This window comes from Planococcus citri, chromosome 1 (assembly GCF_950023065.1).
Source record: "Planococcus citri chromosome 1, ihPlaCitr1.1, whole genome shotgun sequence".
Classification (NCBI taxonomy): Eukaryota; Metazoa; Arthropoda; class Insecta; order Hemiptera; family Pseudococcidae; genus Planococcus; species Planococcus citri.
This window is the reverse complement of record NC_088677.1, coordinates 41,031,340-41,054,064: the sequence shown is the minus strand read 5'-3', so window position 1 is coordinate 41,054,064 and position 22,725 is coordinate 41,031,340. Positions and strand designations below refer to the sequence as shown.

At 34.6% G+C, this 22,725-nt stretch overlaps 1 protein-coding gene across 4 annotated transcripts in view; it reads right to left on the bottom strand.

The window, feature by feature from the left end:
- ftz-f1 (ftz transcription factor 1) overlaps nt 1-22,725 on the bottom strand; it is a 115,476-nt gene that overhangs the window by 24,181 nt on the left and 68,570 nt on the right. For all 4 annotated transcript variants that reach the window (XM_065344819.1, XM_065344821.1, XM_065344820.1 and 1 more), the window contains one exon: nt 14,558-15,309. In XM_065344819.1, coding sequence (XP_065200891.1) covers nt 14,558-15,309 — 752 coding nt within the window. The remainder of the gene's footprint in view (nt 1-14,557; nt 15,310-22,725) is intronic.

The following is a 22,725-nucleotide window of genomic DNA, read 5'->3' as shown; positions in this document are numbered from 1 at the left end:
ATGTAGAGCGGCTCTCTTATCAGACGCGAAGCCGGATATCACCGGAGAATACTCTTTTTTTTCGGGCGTAAAATCAAAATTCCGCCCTTGATAATCAGCTGTTTGGCGTTCGCCTTCGCCGCTGCGTCCCGCGCCCCACGCCCCGCCAAGGGAACTTGAAAACTTCTGCCATTGCTGCGCCGCGCCGCGCCGAGCTTTCTTATTCCGTCCGGGTCCGGCTTTCCGACTGAACGCCGTCGCGCCGCTGCCGCCCCTCCGACTACCCCTTGCCCCATTTCGCCTTCCTATTTTCTCGCGTAAGCATTTCTTCGGCGAAAGTGAAATTATATTTTTCAACCAATACGCGTTTACGTACGTTGTACGTAGTAGGTATCCCAGCTACGTAGTTTTTCTCACACAATTTCGAAAGCTTTTCTAAGTCGTCGAATTCCTAAGCTTTTTCAATTCCAGCTATACGAATACCATTTCAAAAAGAGCGAGGTGGCGATGATGATGACTGAGCGTACACTGTATCTGTCTACCTTCTGGCGAGTTTCATCCGACGGTTTTTCATTTACCGATGTCTTTCTTTCTTTCTTTTTTTTTCCCCCAAGTTAACCTGGTTTTAGGTAGGTATTACATTTTTTTGCGTCTTTTTACGAAACAATAAACGAGGAAAAATTCGATCTATCTATCGTGCATCCCACTAGCTCAGCGGTGCTTCTGCTTCTGTATTATAATACGAAAAATTCCTCCACCCGATTGACCTACATTTGAATATACGTACTCGTATAATACGTCAGATATGGTACAATAACTCGCGCAGTCAGACACCGACGCTCTTTCGTGAGCACATCGAAACCATTTTTCACATAAATAAAAATTACACGTGCGTTGCGCAACATACAGGGTGTTCCAGAATAACCTTTCACATTTGTTTTTTTTATTACTCTGAGAGAAAAATGTTTACAAAAATTCTTTTACAACCAAAATGAAGTAGAAATATGCCGTTTTTAGACCGTATATTTGAGTTTTCATTAAAAATGAAGTTTTAAAAATTTTTCCATCGAGATATTTTCCTTCATTTTTGACACATTCAACCGAACATTTTTTCAAATTATTGAACACTTCTCTTCCAATCAGTTGCGACTCATGAACCTAGAAGCTGTTTCAGAGTCCTAGATTTATCTCGATACACTTTTGACTTGGAATAACTCCATAAAAAAAATCGCAGGCTGAAAAGTCAGGGGATCAAGGTGGCCATTAAATTTCTGGTTCAACACGTCGACCATAACAAAATTATTTGATGACTGAAGTGCTCACGCGCTAAACATATGTGTACATCCCTGGTAGTTCCAACATGTTGGAAGGAAGTAAGTAACTCTATTACGTCGCGTCTGTCTTTTAGTTCGGAACAAGAAACTCGTTTAACATTTTGCCTTACCCCTCACTGTTACTGTTTCATTAAACACACATGGTCCCACTATACCGAATTTAGCCACGCCCAACCAAACAGTCAACTTGGCGGAGGTTTAGATGTTTCTCAAGTATTATCAACTGATTCTTTGTACACTAGAAGCGCACATTCCAATTATTCACTTCACCATTTAGATAAAAATGAGCTTCGTTACTGATGAATAAGGAGTAAAGAGTTACAGGAACCTTTATTTTTAAAAAAGGCCTTCACAGTAAAAGCACACTGTACAGCCATCTACTTCTCCAGGGCAAAAAATAACTATTGAAACATAATTCGGCATGCTTTGGCTACCTAGAACCGCCTTTACCATTCCCCTAGCTCCACTTGAACACAGATCAGTGGTTACCAAAATGTGAAAGGTTATTCTGGAACACCCTGTACCATGAATTGAAACCTTCAGGTGCAAACGTCTAGACAATTGCATTTGGTTAAAATGACTGTCGACGAGTAGGTAGGCATGAACATTGTACATATGTAATGTTTATGTTTTGCATCAACCGACACTTGGATATAATATGTTTGAAAGAAATTTTTTTAAATACATTTTATACCTGTTTGACCTTTTGGGGTTTGAGCAATGAAAAGTAACTGTGAAGAGCCAACTAAAAAGGAACTTCTCGGAGTAAAACAAAAAAATCCCAATCTAGGAATTGAAAGACATTGTAATCGTAGTCAAAAAAAATTCCGGCCTCAAAATTGAGCCCAAACTGAGTTATCTCGCCTCAATCACGTCACTATTCGTCAATACAATTTTTTAATAAAAGTTTTGAAAAATCTCAAAATAGCAAGCTCGATATTCGACAAATTTACACACTCATAACGTTTCTCTATTAAAAACTTTATTTTTATTACGTACGCACCCCCAAGATGCTATAGACAGATTTTTGCCTGGGTCTCACACAATAGGTAAGTAGTAAGTACCATAGGGACAGTATATATCAACAGCTTACCTTACATCACCCCATACAGAAACTCCCCACCCACACTCTTCCTGTATATACATATCATCCGTTGGAGATGGTACCAACGTTGCTAGACCCAACTTATTGGCTTCTATCAACGCGCATGCGCCAGCGAATTTAACAGACACTATCTAAAATGTTTCCAAGTGTCAAAGAAGCAAGCCTCGGATCGTCAGGTACGGTGTACCGGGTCTCGGATCTTATGCAAGCTCCATAGATATAAGTGTAAGTACGAATAGAAAAAATAGCCATTAAAAAAAATCAGTTGTGGATAATTCATTCTCCCACTCGCCATTAATAACCTTAATGTATTGACTATCAAATTTTCCATGATTTGTGATTCAAAAATTTGGGTGATTTCTGATTCATTATACGATTATCTAATTCCACTCTATTTTTTTGTTTACTTTCCCTTTATTTCGCATCTATTTAATCTTTTTTTCTTTCTTTTTTTTTCGACAAAAATTGGAAGGAATCTCTCTTAAGCACTCTGAAATCGATTTTTCATTCACCAGCACACAAATGAATTGATGCAAATTGCGATTTTTTAAAATATCTTCGATTTTTAATAACTTTGATGAAGCTTTAAAGAAGTGAAATTTCGAGGGCGAAAAAATGCCCATAACACTGTTTCAAAAATTCAAAATGTCAAACTCATCAGCCTTGAATCCCAAAATTGAATATCGATGAAAAACTTGTCAACAAACGACTACAATTTTATCATAAGTACCTGCTTCAGTTCGCGATGCAACGTGACCCAGTTTGAGACCCTTTCTTCGATACTTGAGAACATTTGCAACAAAAAAAAAAGGATACGTACATAGTACGCTAGTACGTCTACGTACATCACACTTAAGACACAGTTAGCCGACATTTACAGAATGTACCACCCGTAGAAATAAAAACCCTCGACATTAATATACATTACATCTGAACGGGTTCACAAATTGGCATCAAAACGAATAACTATCAAGTATACGAAACTGGTGGGAAGCACAACGTTTACAGCATTCTGAGCGCGTGAAAGTTGTTTTTGGCCTTGAGTATCCGTTTGAGTAAAGAAACCTATTCAAGAATGTAGTAATAATAACACGTAGCTGTACAGCGAATAAGAAAAAGGAGAAGACAAAATAACGTCATTCGTTAAATATTACACACAAAGTTAGCATCAAAATTCAATTCATCGTACATTTTTTTCAGTCTACCTCTCTTCCTCTCTTCATTATCACCCCTTCACCCGCCATCGTGAGTTTTTAAACAAAATAAAATCAGCCTGCAAAGTTTCTATCGGAAACACAGACTCGTGCGAGTACAAACGTAATTCGGTGCGAAGAAAAAAAATGAAACAATTTTATGAATAAAACTCCATACATATGTATTTATTCTGCAAGCGATTTTCGTCCGATGCCTTATGTAAAATTTTTTATCAGTCTGTCAGGGGCGATAACTTCACTTCAGTGTCGAACAAAAGGAAAAAAAATTATCAACATTCCATCTTGGCTGCGACAAATACAAACACTTCGATAATTTGGTCAATGATCCTTCAGCACAGAATAATGAAATCAACATAAAATGCATCAATTTTTAGGTAGCAGGTAAGAAAAACTTGCTCGAGATAAGTATTTCAATGAAACGATACCACGATGTGCTACCCACGCTAAGTCAAACACATCCTTACTTTTCAGTTTCCATAAATCCCTATGTAACCTTTTTTCAGCTGTACCAACATTGACAATAAACTAAACTGAGAAACAAGTAGGTACTAAATAATAGAGTAAGTATAACAACGCGAGAAGTTGTTTTTAAATAAAATAACAATCAAGTTACGAATTCGGCGAATACTTTGTGCAGTGAAAGTTTCAATTTCAAATAAGAAATCAGACTTAAAATATCGAGGGCGCTTTGCACCGAACGTTTTCTAAATAAATAATTTGGATCGTAATTCAAACATTTGATGTTAAAGGTGGGCAGAACAAGGTAGCTTAATCTAATCAAAACTGGTTCAAAATTATTCGCTGTTTCGATTCGGATTCGTATCTGCACAGTGCACAATGCTAAGAACAATACTACATAAAAATACGTAAACCACGTACGACGTCCTCGTAGGTATATTATATTTTTATTTGTACATACCCAGCTCGCGTCCTGCGAGACAGTAGAAATTTCACCCAGCAGTAAGTAAAAGTACATACTTCTCGATTTAAAATACGTCTGCACTCTGCAGCACAAAATTCCCTCGTAACCATACATCACGTTAACGAAGATGGAACATCGATCGTAATGAATATTTCGGTTGAAATACACACATTCTAACCATGAATTACATTCATATTAATACCGTATAAAAAATAGACACATACGTTGCCGCCGCCTATAATAGCCGTTAAATAAACCAGTTCACCTCGACCAAGCTTTTTTAACTTAAAGAGTAAATATACACACACGCGAACCAGATCGCCAGACGTCACAGGTAGGTATGCTTGCCTATTCATGAAAGTAGGTAAATCAACAATACCACGATATCGTCGATGACGGACGTTCGAAAACACCGACAACGTGTAAAATACCTACCACGTATGTTTGGAACAATTTTTTTTTTTGTTGCCAAATTTGTAAACAACAAAACGAATTATCCACTCAATTCACAAAATTGACGTTATCTATGTAATCGTAATTCACAAAGGAAATGAAAAAATTATCCAGAACTGCCAATCGATCAATTTTATAAATTTCAAAATGTAGACCTGAGTTTTAAATTTGAATAAAATTCGATAGATTTGTGCAAGTGTAATCAATTACCAGTCCGTTGGTCAATGTTCAATTCTCTTTTCCTGATCTCATCCACTTCGGTTTAATGGTCCCAATTGGCGGTTTAGAACCTTTTAAAATGACCACGAATACCTTAAAATTTTGAATTTTAGAGGAAAGAATGGAAAGATCTCTAAAACACATTTTCAAAAAAATCGAAAAAAATTCACAAGTTTTTGGCTATTTTTCTCGAATTTTTGAAATTGGCAATAATGACAAAAAATTGACACCGCCGCGTTCCAAAATATTTCCCCAGTTTCAAAAATGATTTTTTCGAAATTTTGTCATAGTTAATGCGAAACATCTGCGAAGAAAAAATTTTCAAAACACGAATTTATTCGATTTGCAAATCATCAAACGCTTAATATTTGATGACATTAACACAGATCGACGCAGAATCTCGAATATGTACTTTCATTTGGAACTAGGCCATTTTCCCAAAAACAGTTTGGGTTAGCGACAGGAGCGAAAAAACCACGATTTTTTCGAAAATTCTCCATCTTAGAAAGCCCATTTCTACCCTCTGGAAATAAAATTTTTTCTGAATAACTTTCAACTCACAATGAAGGTCTCTGCTGAATTTGGTCGAAATCTGTCGAATTTTTTTTGTGGACGATTCATCCTACTTACCTTACATACATATTTTCAACCGCTAAACATTGGTTTTGCTTTTCAAAAATAGTTTTAGGTACACCAATATTTCTCCGGAAACGGTTCAAATATCAATCGAAGATTTCTCGTACATGAATTACAACACCATGTAGGTATAGGTAATACTCCCTATAATAGTGTGTCATCATTAATTATGCAACGTGCATAATGAAGTGAGATCTTTGTAACTTAATTTCGGCTCGAACACCTGGGAATGTCACGTAGCATCATAGAAAGTGAAAGAATAACTCATTAAAGAAATCATTACAGAAGACTGAAATCGTATAATGGAAATTTTTCGAAAATAAGGGAAAGCAATATTCGATAATCAAATAGGTCACATATTACTCAAAATGGCATACGACTACATTCAATATCAATATTTAAGTACATTGTACACTACAAGTGAAAATTTCTTCCTCTGTGAAGTAATAATCAGCAGACCTACCTAAACTACATACATTAGGAGTACCCACGCCACTGCCACTCAACACACCATAATCATCACACCAAAAAATCTTCCAGTTTTGAAATAATTATTTATCAATTCGCAAATTGAAACAACGCACCGATACAGTTTTTTGTGCAAAGCGAACAAAGCGTGAAAAATCTACAACCATGAATAATACTTAAAAAACCATTACGAATTATTTATTTCATTCCTCATTAATACTATTACTTCATAGTGCAGCAACACCACCACCACCACCACCACCATCGGTGGTGCTACAGCAGCCGCAGCCACAAAATTAACTCTCTCTGGTATTAGAAATCACCAGGCGCAAAATTCGCCAACAGGAATTGGGCATATAGTCGTAAAATGCTTCGCATATTCCTTTGGGTAAGGCATATACCATAAATTCCTACAGTAAAATTTTAAAATATATTAGCCTACGCTGACTTATAAAATCTCCTCCAAAGTTAGCCATTTACCACGCTATTGGATTATGCGGTGGTTAAAACTCATCGCAACTTATCCCTACTATGCACTTTGCCCACCTAGGTACTTTTTTAGCTTACAGCTTATTTGAAATAAGGCGTACGTCTCGGATTTTCCCATCTTATTTCGTTGTACGTCCGACCGATACTTGCTACAAAGATGAAACCAAATTTTAATTCTGTTAATGGAGCACTCGATTTACACGACTTTAATTACGTTAAGAAAGGAATCGGTAACTTGAAAAGGATACATTAATTCATTTACCTAATGAATTGATGCGTTGAAAATTTTAATATAATACGTATGGAGTAAAGGTCGAAAGAAATGCGATATGAATGGAACAGCGTTAGTTGAATTTCAAATTGAATGTTTACTTCATCAGGGCAGCTTATGACGTCAGAATAAAAAATTTCGAGAGCAAAAAACCAATTCATTACTTATTTTTGAAAATTTGTAGAAGTATGCTGATTTCTTTTCTTTTGTTTTTTTTTCCCTAAAACATCAATAGCACGTGCGTTTCTTCAGGAAATTCAAATCATTGAACGACGAGCAAAATGATGTAAAAATTTTCCAAACAGGTAAATGCACTATAATGTTGATCACCTTCAGTGCGCTAGATGAGGTCAACAAAAATAGCCAATAACTTACTAATTTAATCTTGGAAGCGTTGGATTCGCAATATTTATGAATTTTTCGATAATGAAAGTGCCAAAGTGGACACCAACACGATAAAAATCAGTGTTTCCAACATTTTTTTCTCACGTCTAATTGAATTAATTTCAACATTTAAAGGGCAAGAAGGTGGAAATTTTGACCTTTTTCGATTCCGACCAATCAATTTTAAATTAGATCAAATCAAACAAACAATTTTCTAGTGTTTCAAAAGGTCCCCATCTCGATTTCAACTTATCAATCCAGCGATTTTTCAAAATGGGAAAGAAAGCTTCTTAGAATATCTAATTCAATGAGAACAAAGTGAAAAAATGACTTTGAAATTTCATCAAAAAGACATGAACGATAGAGAGATCGAAGGAGTAAGTACTTATCAGAAATGCACAAATATGTTTTTTTTTCAAATTTGGATTCGCTGTGTAAGAGAAAGGGTATCAACTATTCGAAACATACCGCACTATTTTCGATCTAATTTACATCATCATCTTTATTATATTTTCTATCGAGGTATACTTTTTATGTAAATTCATGTGGAAGCCGAAAATGAAGATGTTTTAATAATCAAACAATAAAAAATCAATCAACTCATTTATGATAACTTGAAGATGCCTCCTTTGCATCTTCCTTTTCCCCTTCGCAACTGTACATCTTCCAAGAATTATTCAAGTTCAAAGTAATTTTCTCCTTTTAAAACCCGAATTTCGATTCCATTCAATGCTCGGTGTCTAAATTACCAAATAAAATTATACCAATATTTGTACAGCATCGGAAATTCGAGTTTATTCGTAAAAAATTCAAATTTCCATAAAAACGACGCGACGCAATTATTACCCCAAACGAGCGCAAACTCACGCCCTAATTTGAATCGTGAAGCATTATTAATACATATCTAAACATGGAAAATTGTACATAAAATCGGAAACGCGAGAAGACGGTTTTCTATCATTATAATATATTCAAATTAGAATATCTTATTTGAAAACAAGTCACGCATCTTGCTTAATGGATAATTTTATCAATTGTTTACCCCAAAAAACAGACGCCTATCGATCTCAACATAAATTTCAATCATACTCTCGCTCGTATCATTGAATTAATCCATAGTGTATAAAAATATATATAAAATATTTAAATTACAGCAATGTCTCGTCATCGACCAAATCAACGAGTAAAATAAAATTTCAACTAGGTGAATTTTCGCGTTTTGAAAGTTTTTTTATCACACAACACATGGTAGTTTTTTTTTCAAGGATTCAATTTCCCTTCCTCGGTAAGGAATCGAATCTACCATCTATTCAATAAAAGATGTTCTACACAGTACTAACATTAAAAATGTTACCACCATAAAAATATTTTTTCTACTCTAACATTCGAGTCGGAAAGAAAGAAAACCCTTAAAAGGCATAGGTATCTACTATCTACCTATTTCCTTTCAACGCAATACTTTCACGTTTAATACACATTCCGTGAAAAAAAAAAACTAGGCCAAACTTGACCTGCTATTCTTTACTTCTTATTGTCACCCTAGCCACTATTTAGACCACAAAAAAATATTTTAAAACCCCTATTATATAGAACACAATTCAAGTGAAAGCAAAACCAAGATTTAAAACAGTAATAAAACGAGAACACTACGATTTTTTTACACACACAAAGGTCAAGGATTTCAAGCAAATCAACAGTAAAAAAAAAAAAAAAAAAAGGTAAAAGAATCTCAGCAAATACCGTCCTAACTTCAATACAAAGATGAAAAGGAGCACAAGCTGAACGAATTGGGTAAAACCAACAAAAATTGCTTTATGTGTATAATCTTTTGCCCGGTTACGATATGAAAACGAAAAGGTTTTTTTTTTCAACCAAAATAAAAACATCACCGACGTTTTTGATTTCAACTTTATCGTTCTCCAGTGAGAGAATTTCGCCGGTTGAAATTTTCACGCTAAAATTGTTGAGAATACTTTGTAACGTAAATAAACCAAAAAACAAGAAAATTTCGACATATTAAAAAATAAAATTTCACCGACAATCACATATTGTACATTTTTTAAAGGCGTCTTCTTTTCCTTCTAAGTGATTCCAAAAGGTATTAAAAAAAATTCAACAAATACCCACTAAACCCTTCAAAGAGACTTGAAATTGTTACGAATATTTTTCCTTTGAAAAAAATTCAAAAGCGTTCTTCGCCACGTTTTGTAGTCATACTTTTACACAGCACAATCGCTTTTTCAAACGAGATTCGAAATTTTTTACATTCTATAATGCTCGCCATCTTTTCAAAACGAAAAGGAAATTATTAAAATGAGAAATTTCTTGATATAAGGTACAGAATTACGGAAAAGATCAACACGATACCTCCTACTGTCGATTTAGAATTCAAAGTCAAGAAATATCAACTTGTAAAAATGTGGGTTCAAAGAGTCTCGAACCAATATTACAAAATACATACGTATTTACAGCACATATGTACAATGTACATGTACTTAACCTAGGCAAACAATTCAACGCAAGGCAACCAACATCTGATGATGAAGTTGATTGTCATACTACGAGTACATAGAACATACAGTGTATGAGTAGCTCAAGTAGAGACAGGCACATTGGCATACGAAATACGAAATATTAGCGCACAGAAAGCCATACCACCGATACAAAGATGTTTTGCGCAATCTATATTTATTATGGGAACCGCGAAACGAAAACAAGACATAGTAGAAGTACCTAGACTACACTGTACAACAGCAAATTCAAGTAAATGGTTTGAGTCTCAAATGTACGTACCTACCTACCTACCTACCTAATACCTATAGATCCGCTACCTCTACTGGAGGCACATGGCACATACCGCATACCTTTCGGCAATTTAACCATCTGCGGTTGATACTTTTATCGGTAATTTAATTTGATCAGAATGGGAATAACACTTGAAAATCCACCGCTGTCGTTTCCCTTCAACGATCGATCGAATACGCTCAGGAAAAAAAAAACATTTAAGGTTCATCGATATATACCAACATTCATCACGTGCATAATGGATCAACCTTCAAAAAAGACAACACCCTGCGTGCTAACTAGTTAATGAATCTTCGCGTACCAACACTTTTTTTTTACACGTTAAAAAAATTCACGTATCTAATACTACGAGTACACAGTTACACGTGAGTAAATTAATTCACGAATAAAATCCTACTATAGGTACAGATGAATGTATTTGTATATTTTTGGCAATACTTTTTTTAAAAAATACACCTGCACTCTCGTTTCGAACTATTACGTAGTAAATAAATACAGGGGTCGGCGTAAGTTAGTATTCGCATTCGAAAATTGATGAGTTTTCTTTAACACCCTGTTGTGTGTAATTAGTAGATAGAGGGTCATGTAAGTAGTGCGTTGTGTTCGTAGAAGTCCCACCAACACCTTGGTAATAATAGTTTCGTTCCTCACTATGTCACTACAGAAAAAAAATTTACTTTTTGTTTTAAAAAATTTTTGTTTGTGCAAATCGGAATACTAACTTACGCCGACTCCTGTATATGTACTTCATGTATGGCAATATTTGTAACAAAGAATGTAAGTAAATTTATTCCCGAACACATTACTCCATAATATAAAGAGTTGAATTTAAATTTATCAACTCGGCCGTACTAGCTGGAGGAGGTACAAAAAACTAGTCTATTTCTAATTCACCCTTTACGGTTCTCTTCCCAATACATTAATTTACTCGATTTATAACGGCTAATTTAGCGCAAAAATATGAATTCATCGATGGATTTTTGATGAAATCAATAATTTGCATTATCAAAAAATAGGAAAAAATTTAAATTTGAACGAACGTGCAGCATAATAGACCATTGTGACCGAGCGTTTTCAGCAAAAGTAATTTTTTATTGAAACTTCAATTTTTCCAAGGGTTCCTAAAAATCTCATTAAGGATAAAAATCCAGGAAAATAGATTCTTTTTGTTAAAAATGAAAATTTTCGACAAATTGGAAGACATTTCATATACCTACCAAGTTGTGCCCCTCAGTCCCAATAGAAATCACTTAGGAGACACAATTTCGGTTGCTTTCTTAAAACAGATCACGAGAATAAACGCCGAAATCAACCTCCTCGATTTTCTCAATCGATCCTTTCCGCCAAACATGAGAAAAATATATTTTCTCGGCATTTAATAGCAGTACTGATCTATTAAACGCCCTCATTATTCCGTTCAACTTGATAAAATGAGTCTGTAAAGCGGGCCAGGCTGAGGCCATGTCATAACAGCTCGATCGTCATGACCCGACTTCAAGTACGAGTATATGAACGTTGGCTCTCCAAACAACGACGATGATACTAGTTTCGCTTTCATAACAGTTAATGAATAACACACATCCGACAAAACCGAATAGCTCCAATTAAACATAGTCTAATTTCCGAAATTCTTCAACTTTCATTACGTACAAAACATATACGCTATGAATATATTTCGAGAACTACAAGTAGGTACCTACTACCTACCTATATATCGAACAACGCCGATATACCTATACCACCGAAACTAGACAACGTGTACCGGAGAGTACATACGTAAAACAATACCTAAAACCCACAGATAGCTATCTGTATCTTCAAAGGTAATAAAAACTACGTATACAGGCTGAACTTTCCATCGGAATTTAACATGAGTAATAATAATTGCATTACCGCCAACTAAACACGTTTCCAGACGCATAAATATTCGCGACGTAGATACGTCGTACAGCACCAATCTTGTTTCTAACTCGTGTATACAGCACTAATACACGATGACACCGCAGCGACTAGCAAACGATTAAAACCATAAGTACTTGAAACGTACAGCAAGATCGAAACAAAAAGACATAATGATATCCGATCGGATAACCCCATCGAGTCCACTTTTTCTTTCAATAGCGTTATACATTTAAATAATATACGTATATCAACCGCAGATGAACTTCGCAAATCCTTCGATTACGAGCATACTCGCACAACCACGAATCAAATTCAATTCACCAACCACTAAGAACTCACCATCAGACAATCACACACCTATCGGAACTTTCCAGTCTCTTTCGGTCGACTGTGTATTTTCAAACGACTGCAACTCTTGATGATCGCGTCAAAAAGCACTCACGTCAACGCGAAAAATCCAAAGATCAAAAACCAGTTTTTGGCGCCGTTTTCCGGACAAATATCAACCTCAACACACCCATCGTGAGCCTCTGAAATATTACATAGTAATACTGCAAAACGACGAAACAGGTAGTTGGAGGCGCGAACATGATGGTTTATTTCAAACTCTTTCCATCGTACACGCCGCTGTTGCTGACAGAGACGAGAGTCATGTGCATAATAAAACCGAATTAAAACCGAACAAAAGTTTATTTCACACAACCGGATACACAGACGAATAAACGCAATTTTCAAATTTCCTAATCACCGTCTGCACCAGTCCGATTCGCTAATATTTTTTCAATAATTTATATCTAACAACGTCAACGTCGAGTCACTCATGCATCTTAAGAGGTTCAATTTACTGGTAGGGTACACGAATTGTAATTTAATCTATGTTTTTACTCTTGCACGAGATCATCATCGATCAGTTGTTTTGTAGAGATCGACAAATTTCAGTGACGAATCATCCAACATACCAGCATACAAAGACGTTGCCATATTTCTTCCACACGTACGTTTATGAATTTTGCAAAGTAATCTCTTCTCTTGATGTCGATGAAGTATCCAATAATATTCAAACCAGACAGACGTATTTTGTAATTTGAACTGGGGGAAAAATCGACCCTATAGGTCAAAGCTCTACAATTTTGACTGCGTTCTTTCATCATTCTTCAAATTTTGCAGATTTGCTCCAAAATTCAACTCTTTATATGTATTTAAGAATACAATTAGTAATAAATCCCTCGAATTTTACGCAATGATTATCTAATTCGAGTCTTCAAAAAATGAAATTTAAAATCATCACAAAATGGAAAAAGGAAAAACCATGTCCCACATAAAGAACAGAACACTAAAAATGGATTATTTTTCATCATACTCTTCTCAAAGAACCAAAGAATTAAATTTCAGATCTTTAACGTCTTATTCAGGTAATAGGTATGTAGCCTATGTACCAGCGAGTACTGCCAGAATAACCAATAAAAAATCCTCGACTTCCTATAATTATATTCTGAGACATAATTTTCAATATTAGTGGGAAGAAATGGCAGTTTTTGGGGCCCGAAATTTTTCAAAGGCCTGAGTAAATTGTCGAAAATTCGAATAGACGCCTGAAATTTGAGGAATTTATTATTCCAGATAATGTATTCGGCCATCGAGTTTTGAGGCTCACTACTCTATTAGCATTTTTTTGAAGAAATGACATACAAACGTATACACATCATTCAATAAATAACTCATTGCGATGTGCAAATAAGGTGCAGTTTTCAGTCGCCAAAAAACAAGGATAACAAAAAGGAAAAGCCTTCGCAACTGTTTCGTAATTTGAAGAACGTGAAGACTGAAAAAGTACCTACCCAAGAAAATCAATAGAATAAACCCTTTGACCTACGTCAAAAAAAAATAAGTGAAACTTTTCCAACGTTTCTCGATAGTCATTGATTTTATGAAAACTTCGAATTACGATTAGTAGGCAAGTTACGAGAACGCTTACGAATTTTTGTATAGACCTACGTAAATCAAAATATACTCGCGACGAATTACTCCTTTTTTCATAATTTTTTTTTATAAGGATTCGCTTTATTTACACGTAGTGAAAATTCTACGAATTATCACGACTTATAGGGTCATTAATTATACTATTTTCACAGTAAACATGTAACATTGGTCGCGTATTTATAAAACCATCACGAATACTACGAATAGTTTAACATAAACACTACGATCGTACGAATAATAAATTGCACAGAAATTTCTCCCAACCACTTTCGACTAAATTAGATGTGATATGATATCTACGTAATATGTAATTGTAATGTACTAAGTAAGCGTAATTTTACGACGAATTGCAAAACACTCGTCAATATTAGAATACGAAAAATAAAGAGTACTCACCTTTAAATCTTTAAAGAACACAGAATTCCTGGCCCAATCAACTTGTGAGAATAAATTTTGATCCAGTACTTTACACATTAACTCGAACAGGTCGACTTCGCATTGATTATAAGTTTGATTTTGTAACAAATTAAATAACGAATTTTGCCACTCGCGATCGTCTAAACCGTTTATAAAATCGCGTATTAACGGACTCGCTTTACTCGTATTTGAACTAGATCCACCTTCAAATTGGAACGATTTTGGACTTATAGAATGCGGCGAAGGCGTCGTCGAATTCGGCGTGCCCCACAGTTTATTATGCTCGGAAAGACTTAGCCCGCTGCCGGTGGAATTGGTGGTATTGTTGGTAGCCGTCGGACCATTACTGGTAGGTCCGCTGGCGACTATGTGTAAAGTAGATTGCTGACTATTATTGTTTCCCGAGCCAGTGGCAATGGAATTGAGACCCGCGGCTTGACCTAGGGCTACGGCTATTGGACTGGGTGAGGAATCTGGTGATGAAGTTAAAGATGATACTTGAGGTATTTGAATTTCTTGTTTAATATTTAGGTTGCTGAAAGGCGACGATAAGCCGGATTGGTAACTAAAACTGATGGCACCTTCGCCACCCAAAATCCCGTATTGGGATCCGCGTAATGTTTGTGCCGCCATTTGCCGCTGTCGCATCATTTGCAGCTTTCTCGCTCTGTCTCTTTTGTACATAGGTCCGAATTTATTTCTACCGCCTCGCATCCTATCTGCTCTAACAGCTGTGAACAAAAAAACAAAAACAATCCGTATTAGTCATCGAAAGTTCGAGTGAAATAGGTACTTCTAACTTAGCCATCTAGTATCTCTATCAAGACATAATAAAGAAAACGTATAGGTACATCGACGAAGAACACCTAGAACTTGAAACACTTAGTATATTATGTATAATAATCTCATTCATTGTAGCGATGATAACAATTTTAATTCGAAAATACTCCAGATTCGGAATCATTGTTTCTCATATTTTCGCATTGTTATTGTACATTTTTCCTCTTATTAACTCTCGTCACCATACACGACAAATGTCATTAGCCACAAATACACGAATGAAATGAGCGGTTATTCACGTCTTGTTTGAGTATTCGGTTATTGACTCGAACTGGAAGTACGTAAGTTACAAACGCAGACGAATGTTATTATTTTTCCAAAAATATTTCTACTCGAAAAGTTTACAAATAAACTCCTCTTTTATCTGATAACAATGAAAGCACAGACGGACGAAAGCGTGGAAAAAAACGCCAGTTTCGTAATTTAATACAACGAACGTTGAGTATTGCGCTTTGTTTATAAACATCGCTACAATGGTATCGTACAATGCTTTTTATAAGCAATTAAAATGAATTTTTCAAATAATAGATATAAATCGTCGAAATGCAAAAACTTATTTAACCAGAAACAAGCGAACGCGACGCGAGAGATCAGAATAGTAAGACCAAAAAAAATCAAGGAAGGTACCTAAAACTGTAGCATTTTTTGAATAATAAAAAATGGTCCAGACAAAAGTGAAAAAGGAGAAAAGAACGTAGAAACCGAAAAATATTAGGGAATTTTCATGGTCGAGAAATTTTGAAGACGACAATACACATTTCAATAATACCCCTAGCCATTACGACATTTTGACTGAGTTTCATAATATTTTGAACGGTTTTATATCGTTTAGAAAAATATTCATGTTACATTTATTTAATTTGAAGAGCATTTAACCAATTTTCCACCACCTTTTTCAATCATGGTAATCTGTAAAACTTTATGCAATATTTTAAATTACGAGTTTGTTAAATTGTCAAACTTTGGTTATTCTGTTGTGGTAACTTGGTCCATTCAAATGAATTATCGAGAAGCTCAACAATAATCTTAGGTATTATTTTTCAACAAATGCCAAAAAAATTGAATCGTCGAATAATTGATTGATATTCTCGAAACGTAATCTTCGTCAACTGACGAAAAATTTTATATAATTGTTCATCTCCAGAAAAAACCACTCGTTGTAGAAGAGTAGGTATTAGAAAAAAATTCGAACAATTTTTCTTCCTCTACGAGTGATTTTTTTCAAATAACTTGAAAGTATTCAATAGATTTTGTTTTCAGTTTTGCGCGATACAAATTCTGAAAGAAACCATATTACAGACGGATGCCTTATTTTTCTCGCTAAATTGTACGAATCGATAACGAATTACAAAAAAAAAAGTGTCCGTTAAACGAAGCCAAGTATTTACAAAGTTATAACTTTTAGTTTTATAACAAATTACATTGTGTGCGCGTTCCAACTAGAAAACAATTCATCGAAGATAATCGACTTTAACGGCAATTAGGTAATTTCAGTACATTCGACATCATATGACATGACTTTTGAAGAATCAGTCAAAATAAGAAAACTCACGACGCAATTTTCGGTATTAATTCCCAATCCAGGTGAAAAAAAACCTCGGATTCAAAAATTCCATTTAATTATCCACATCGCGTTTCACAAAACACGTCGCAATTTTTCTCTTGGTTAATCCCACACAGTCCTAGTTTCAAAACGCCCGCCTGCTACGACGTCGCTATCAGTAAAGCAGCCTGGCACGAAAGAAGACCATACTATAATATCGCATACGAGACATATAAAAAAAAAAAACGTCGATATATAAAATAGGGCAACTAAACTGTAAAAAAATCAACGTTTTCGAAATAGATAAAATTTTACAAAGCAGTTTACTAATTTTTGCTCACAACGATTTTACGTTCGTACGTATGGTATGAAAAGTTCAACTACTTCAAAATTAACTTCCCATAACCTAAATACGAGAATATAGAGGAAGAAAAAATATTTCACCAAGATGACCTAATTAACTATTAAAAATATTGATTCGCGTCCAACAAAACTTTTCAATGACACGCTGACTATAGTATTTTTTCGCGCATTCGAAATTAAAATGCTGCCATCATTTTCTTTATCAAGACGTCGATAAAGAACTTCATCACACGATTTTTCTTTATGCACAGATAAAACTCGATTGATTTCTTCATTTTTTATAACAATATCTACGAGTAATTTCCCCGAAACTGACGGTTTTGATTTTTTGAGATTTACGCAGACTTACGTACTCGTACAAGTAATTAACATTCACTGCCAAGTTTCTGTTTTGCGAATAGATAAGCTCAAAAGCTTTCTAAAAACTAACCATATTTCACTATACACATACATGTGTATAATAATTCGACAATCGAATTTACCATCATTATTCATCATCGATGTAAGAACGACGCAAGCACAGATACACATATTTTTTTTTACCAGTGTTCTACTTACCCACCTTAGATGGGGTACATGCCACAAGCCACATAAAATTTGGCCATTAACGAGATTTTCGTTCATTTTTGGAAATATACGATGACGGGTACTAATTAATGGTAAGTAATTTTTTCTTAAATTATTATCGTTTATTACACGTATCCCAACGATAACGAAAACGTCATCTAAATTTTACAAGTTTCCACGCGAAATTTTGACGGTAATTAAAATTTTCCAGTCTTGCGATTTTGAAATTTAACGACTAGGTACTTTTTTTCATTCGATTTCATTCACAGCCAGCAAAATGCATCGGTATTGGTAAGTCAGTCGATAAGGTTTACACAATTTCACACACATTATACCAAACAAAATTACCAATTCGTTTAACCTAAATTTTTCGCTTTAATTAGAATATATATTTTAATTCGTAATTATTGTTATCAGCTGAATAATGAAAAAAAAAAACAAAACGGCTTCGATACGAGATAAGTCCAGCAAAGATTTAATCGAAATTATTTTTTCGATAATCAACGCAATTAACAATCACGTACGAAAGAATCGTGTTTCTTTCACTTTTCTATAATCCGATTTTTCTTTCTAACATTTTAGCACTCGATTCAAAAAACGAAAAATGAAAAATGGCTCAATAAAATACCTCGTATCAATGTCACCTTGAGAGAATTTCCAAGAAAAAAAATTCAACATCCTAAAGGTATTTCGGATGTGGCGAATAATTTAACCGGGCATTGCGTCATCGCGTTTTCTATTCGCATGAATGAGGTCTCTTGTCTTTCTCTGCATGCGATGCAAAGATGGGGAAATTGAGTAATGATTTCTTTCTAAATCGAAAGTAGTTGTTTTGGTGAAAATTCACGTATCCGTTAAAAAACACTATTTAGATTTCAAGCAGAACATCGATCAAATCAATTGAAACAAATTCGACGGATTTTCAAAAAACGTTTACAAAAAGTTGAACGTAAAATCAAATTTACTAGAAATGACGAAAAATTTGCAAAAATCTGTCTCATTGTTTTATCCTCGCAGATAAGACATTTTTTAAGGCTGAAAAAAGCTGTAAGCACTTGAAAAATGAAAGATTTTCAACTCAACTTGATCGAACATTTTGATCTTCATCATTACAAAGGAATATTAAAATGGAAGAAAAATTCACGATTGCCCGAAGACTGAAAAATTTCAACGATCATAAATTCATTTTCTTACAATGGCTCGATTTTCATTCAAACTCATAATATTCTCGTATAAGAATAATCATACGCAGAAGCAATAAAAGTGTATCCTTCGCACTACAGCCTTGAACCAGTTTCGAGTCTTATATATTTGGTTTGTGGATTATTTCTTTCACTTTTTACATTGTTTTTAATCGTAGCATTATGTTACCGCAAATTTAGCACATTTAATAATGTTAAGCATCACGTTTCTAACTATTTTACATTCGAGTGCCAATTGACGGACGATATATGTACAAAATACATACGCACTCGTACATGCAGTAAGTTAAAGTTCTCACGTTTCAAAAACTTTAATGTCGTCCACAAATGATGGTAAAATTTTGTCGAGCTTTCGTTATTCATCTATCTTTTCTAAAGTTTTCGAGGTTTAAAAATATGGAACTTTGATATGGAATCCCTTATTGCAAAAACAAAATCGGACGATTTTATTGGGAAAAAAATCATACTTAATCGATCGTAGCCGGAAAGCGTGAAATTAAAATTCGATAAAGCTGATTCTGTTCAATCACTGAATTCAAAAATATTCCCTTTACTCAGCTCTTTATTCGTCGAATCAAATAATCTAACACTGGAACTGGAAAAACATTCAACCAGAAACATTAGTACTCGGTTCAAGTTCAGATAAGTGAGAATGGTCAAGGAGTGGTCAGAAGTGATCATCGCCGACTGAATTGAAATACTGTTCATCACTTATACATAAAGGGCGATTTTTACCACTTAGGTATCGAGTTTTTCTGAAATTTTCCAAGTAGCATAGTTGAAGGGACAATATTTTTAAAATCTTCAAAAATGAAAATTTTGAATTAGGATTACGATGGGGACACGGGACATTGAAAACAAACAAAAAAAATATAACAAAATGAATCATCTCAAAAATTGGAGGAGCCTAATAAAAGCTTTTTTCAAGTGAGCCGCTAATTTGTTATTTCATAGCCCATACCTTCTAGTTGCACTAAAATTAATAGGTTCATTCGAGCGCTCTCAATTTTCAGCAAAACTGAAAATTCTGCTGAAAATTCTGTTGAAAAGTAAAGGTGCTGCCACACATGCTGTATGTAATAGCAGCGACTAATTTTTCTATTAGCCGCACATTCCAATTCAATTTTTTATTTTTTTTAAATTTTACATTAAAAATTGAAAGATAAAAGTGTTTAAAATAAAGGAAAAGTTTGAAAATTTGTAAATAAATGGAAATTTATGAGTTGTAGTTGATAAATGACATTTTCAAACCCGCAGTTTTTCAAAATTAGGAGGTTCGCTGTTATCACCAAAAATATGTGATTTTTATATGTTGGTTAATATGGAGGCACCTTTATTTTCAGCAAAACTGAAAATTTTCAGTTTTGCTAAAAATTGAGAGCGCTCGAATGAACCTAATATTCAAAACTAGACAAAATTGACCCAGACATTTTTTGGAAAACTTGTAATTTTTTTAATATATCAAAAAGTAATTCTAAGTGACTGTAATTTTTGTAATTTCAGAAAAACATACATCTTTGAAAGTTTTGCAGAGATTTATTCTTAAAATTTTCAATTTCAAATGTTTTGAGACAGTAGCTCCTTCAATTTTCAATCAGGTGATTTCAGTCAAACGACAGCATAGGATACAAGTTCACCCCTTTGAGCATATGCCATAGGCAAATCTTTGTTAGAAAACTATGAATCTAATATTCCGACACACCAACAGAAAGGCGAAAAATAATTTTTATGCAGAAATTCTTTTATTTTTTACCTTCACTTGGGATGAAAAATAATTCGACTTCCCGGCTAGTAAGAAAACGTGCATACAGTTAATTTGTAGTACATACATACAATATTCACACTTGTCTAGCGCCACTCGGGTAAATCTGATGGAATACTGCCTAAACTAGTAAGCTGTCGAGCGGTTTTTTTGTTTTTTTTTTTCAATTTACCTATATTTTTATTTAAACCTTGCAATTATGTAGTTTGTATTGAGACACGATTGTCCATTGTCCAATGTCCATTACCCTACCTGTACTAATCCATTCTCAGCATCTTACACTAATATGTATTTCAAAGTGGTATATGTACATTTCGAAGAAATTCGCCATAATGAAAATCTTGCCATTACCTACGTACCTATTTTTTCGAGTAAAATAACACCATAACATTCGTATATTAAATTCAACTCCCGAGACTAACTTCACAAGTACACAATTTTTCTTTAATTTTTCAAATGACCATCCAAGTACAAATAACAACATAAGTGTAAACCAGCAGCAGGATATAAAATAATAAACACGCTACGAAAATTTAGTCGCACCCCTTTTCATATACAGAAATCCTTGAAGCGGTACGTGTACCAGATAAATATACCGACGGACGTTAATTGCCGAATATCTGCTCGACTGCCATCAATTACGAATGTCAAATTCCTCCTCTCAATAAATCACGACTCAAAAAATTTTATCTGGATCTACGTGTACCATCGTAAGCTCCAGCAGGCCGGTATCCCTCCTCCAAAAAACAAATTTGGAATCAAAATTATTCGAAAAAAAAATTTCGTTGTAGGTGTTCACCGTTCACTGAAGGTGCAATAATAACCACAAATACTCTCGCGTGTCCTTGGGGAGTACAACAACGTTACGTAAGACAAGCACATAATGCCATACCACTCCGCTTCCATGCAACACCATTAATACCATTACAAATCATATTGGTTAGAAATGAAAAAAAAAAAGGAGCAGGGAGAAGTGGCAGGGAAGAGGTGAGAGCGATGTTGCCACACTGTCAGTCACGCTTCGCTTGGGTTTTGGCGTTGGACCCATATTTACACTGACATACAGTCCCACTGCTCCATTCTGTATGTGTAATTGTGTACCATAGCTTTGAATCGAAAGAGCTGTCTAGAGACTTCAACGATGGATGAGAACGATGTCGCTTTTCTCCCTGCCATCCCGTCTCTTCTTCAATGTATCTTTCTTCACTTCTTTTCCGCTCCTAGACGGTTTTTCTTAAGGTTTTGTTCCTACGTAGACGTTTTCTATTCATATTGTACCTCAAAGCTCGTCATCGAAAAACCACCGCATCCATTAATTACGAAGCTGGTATTATTATGTGGGATACAATATATTTCAACGTCGGAATTTATCAAGTCAATGAAATAACCCTACGGTATAAAAATATACCTCATACCCGGTAAAATGAATGAACAAATATAATATGGAGTCGTATGATAAAAAAACAGAATAAAAAAAATTAAAATCGTACCACCAACGGTAACCAAATACGTCACGATTACGTCAATTAAAATTTCAACAATTTTTTTTTTGAATATTATAACCTTCGAATTTTCAAGCACAGATTTTCGTTCCAAGTATCCAACTGTCGACATCCTTCGAGATTCAGCATTTTTACGAACTAAGATACTCACATGAAAGTATGAAAATTAGATATAAATAAGCATTAACCATAACCACGTGACCTGTACAGTAGGTACACCAACAAACATGATCCAATAATTTTTCATAAAAATGATATTTCTTCCAAGAAAAACGAGCATAATAAGAAATAAACTCTAATACGAGTTATCACCTGCTAGTTGATATATACACAAACACTCTCCCCTTTCCCCTCCTTAAACCAAAATG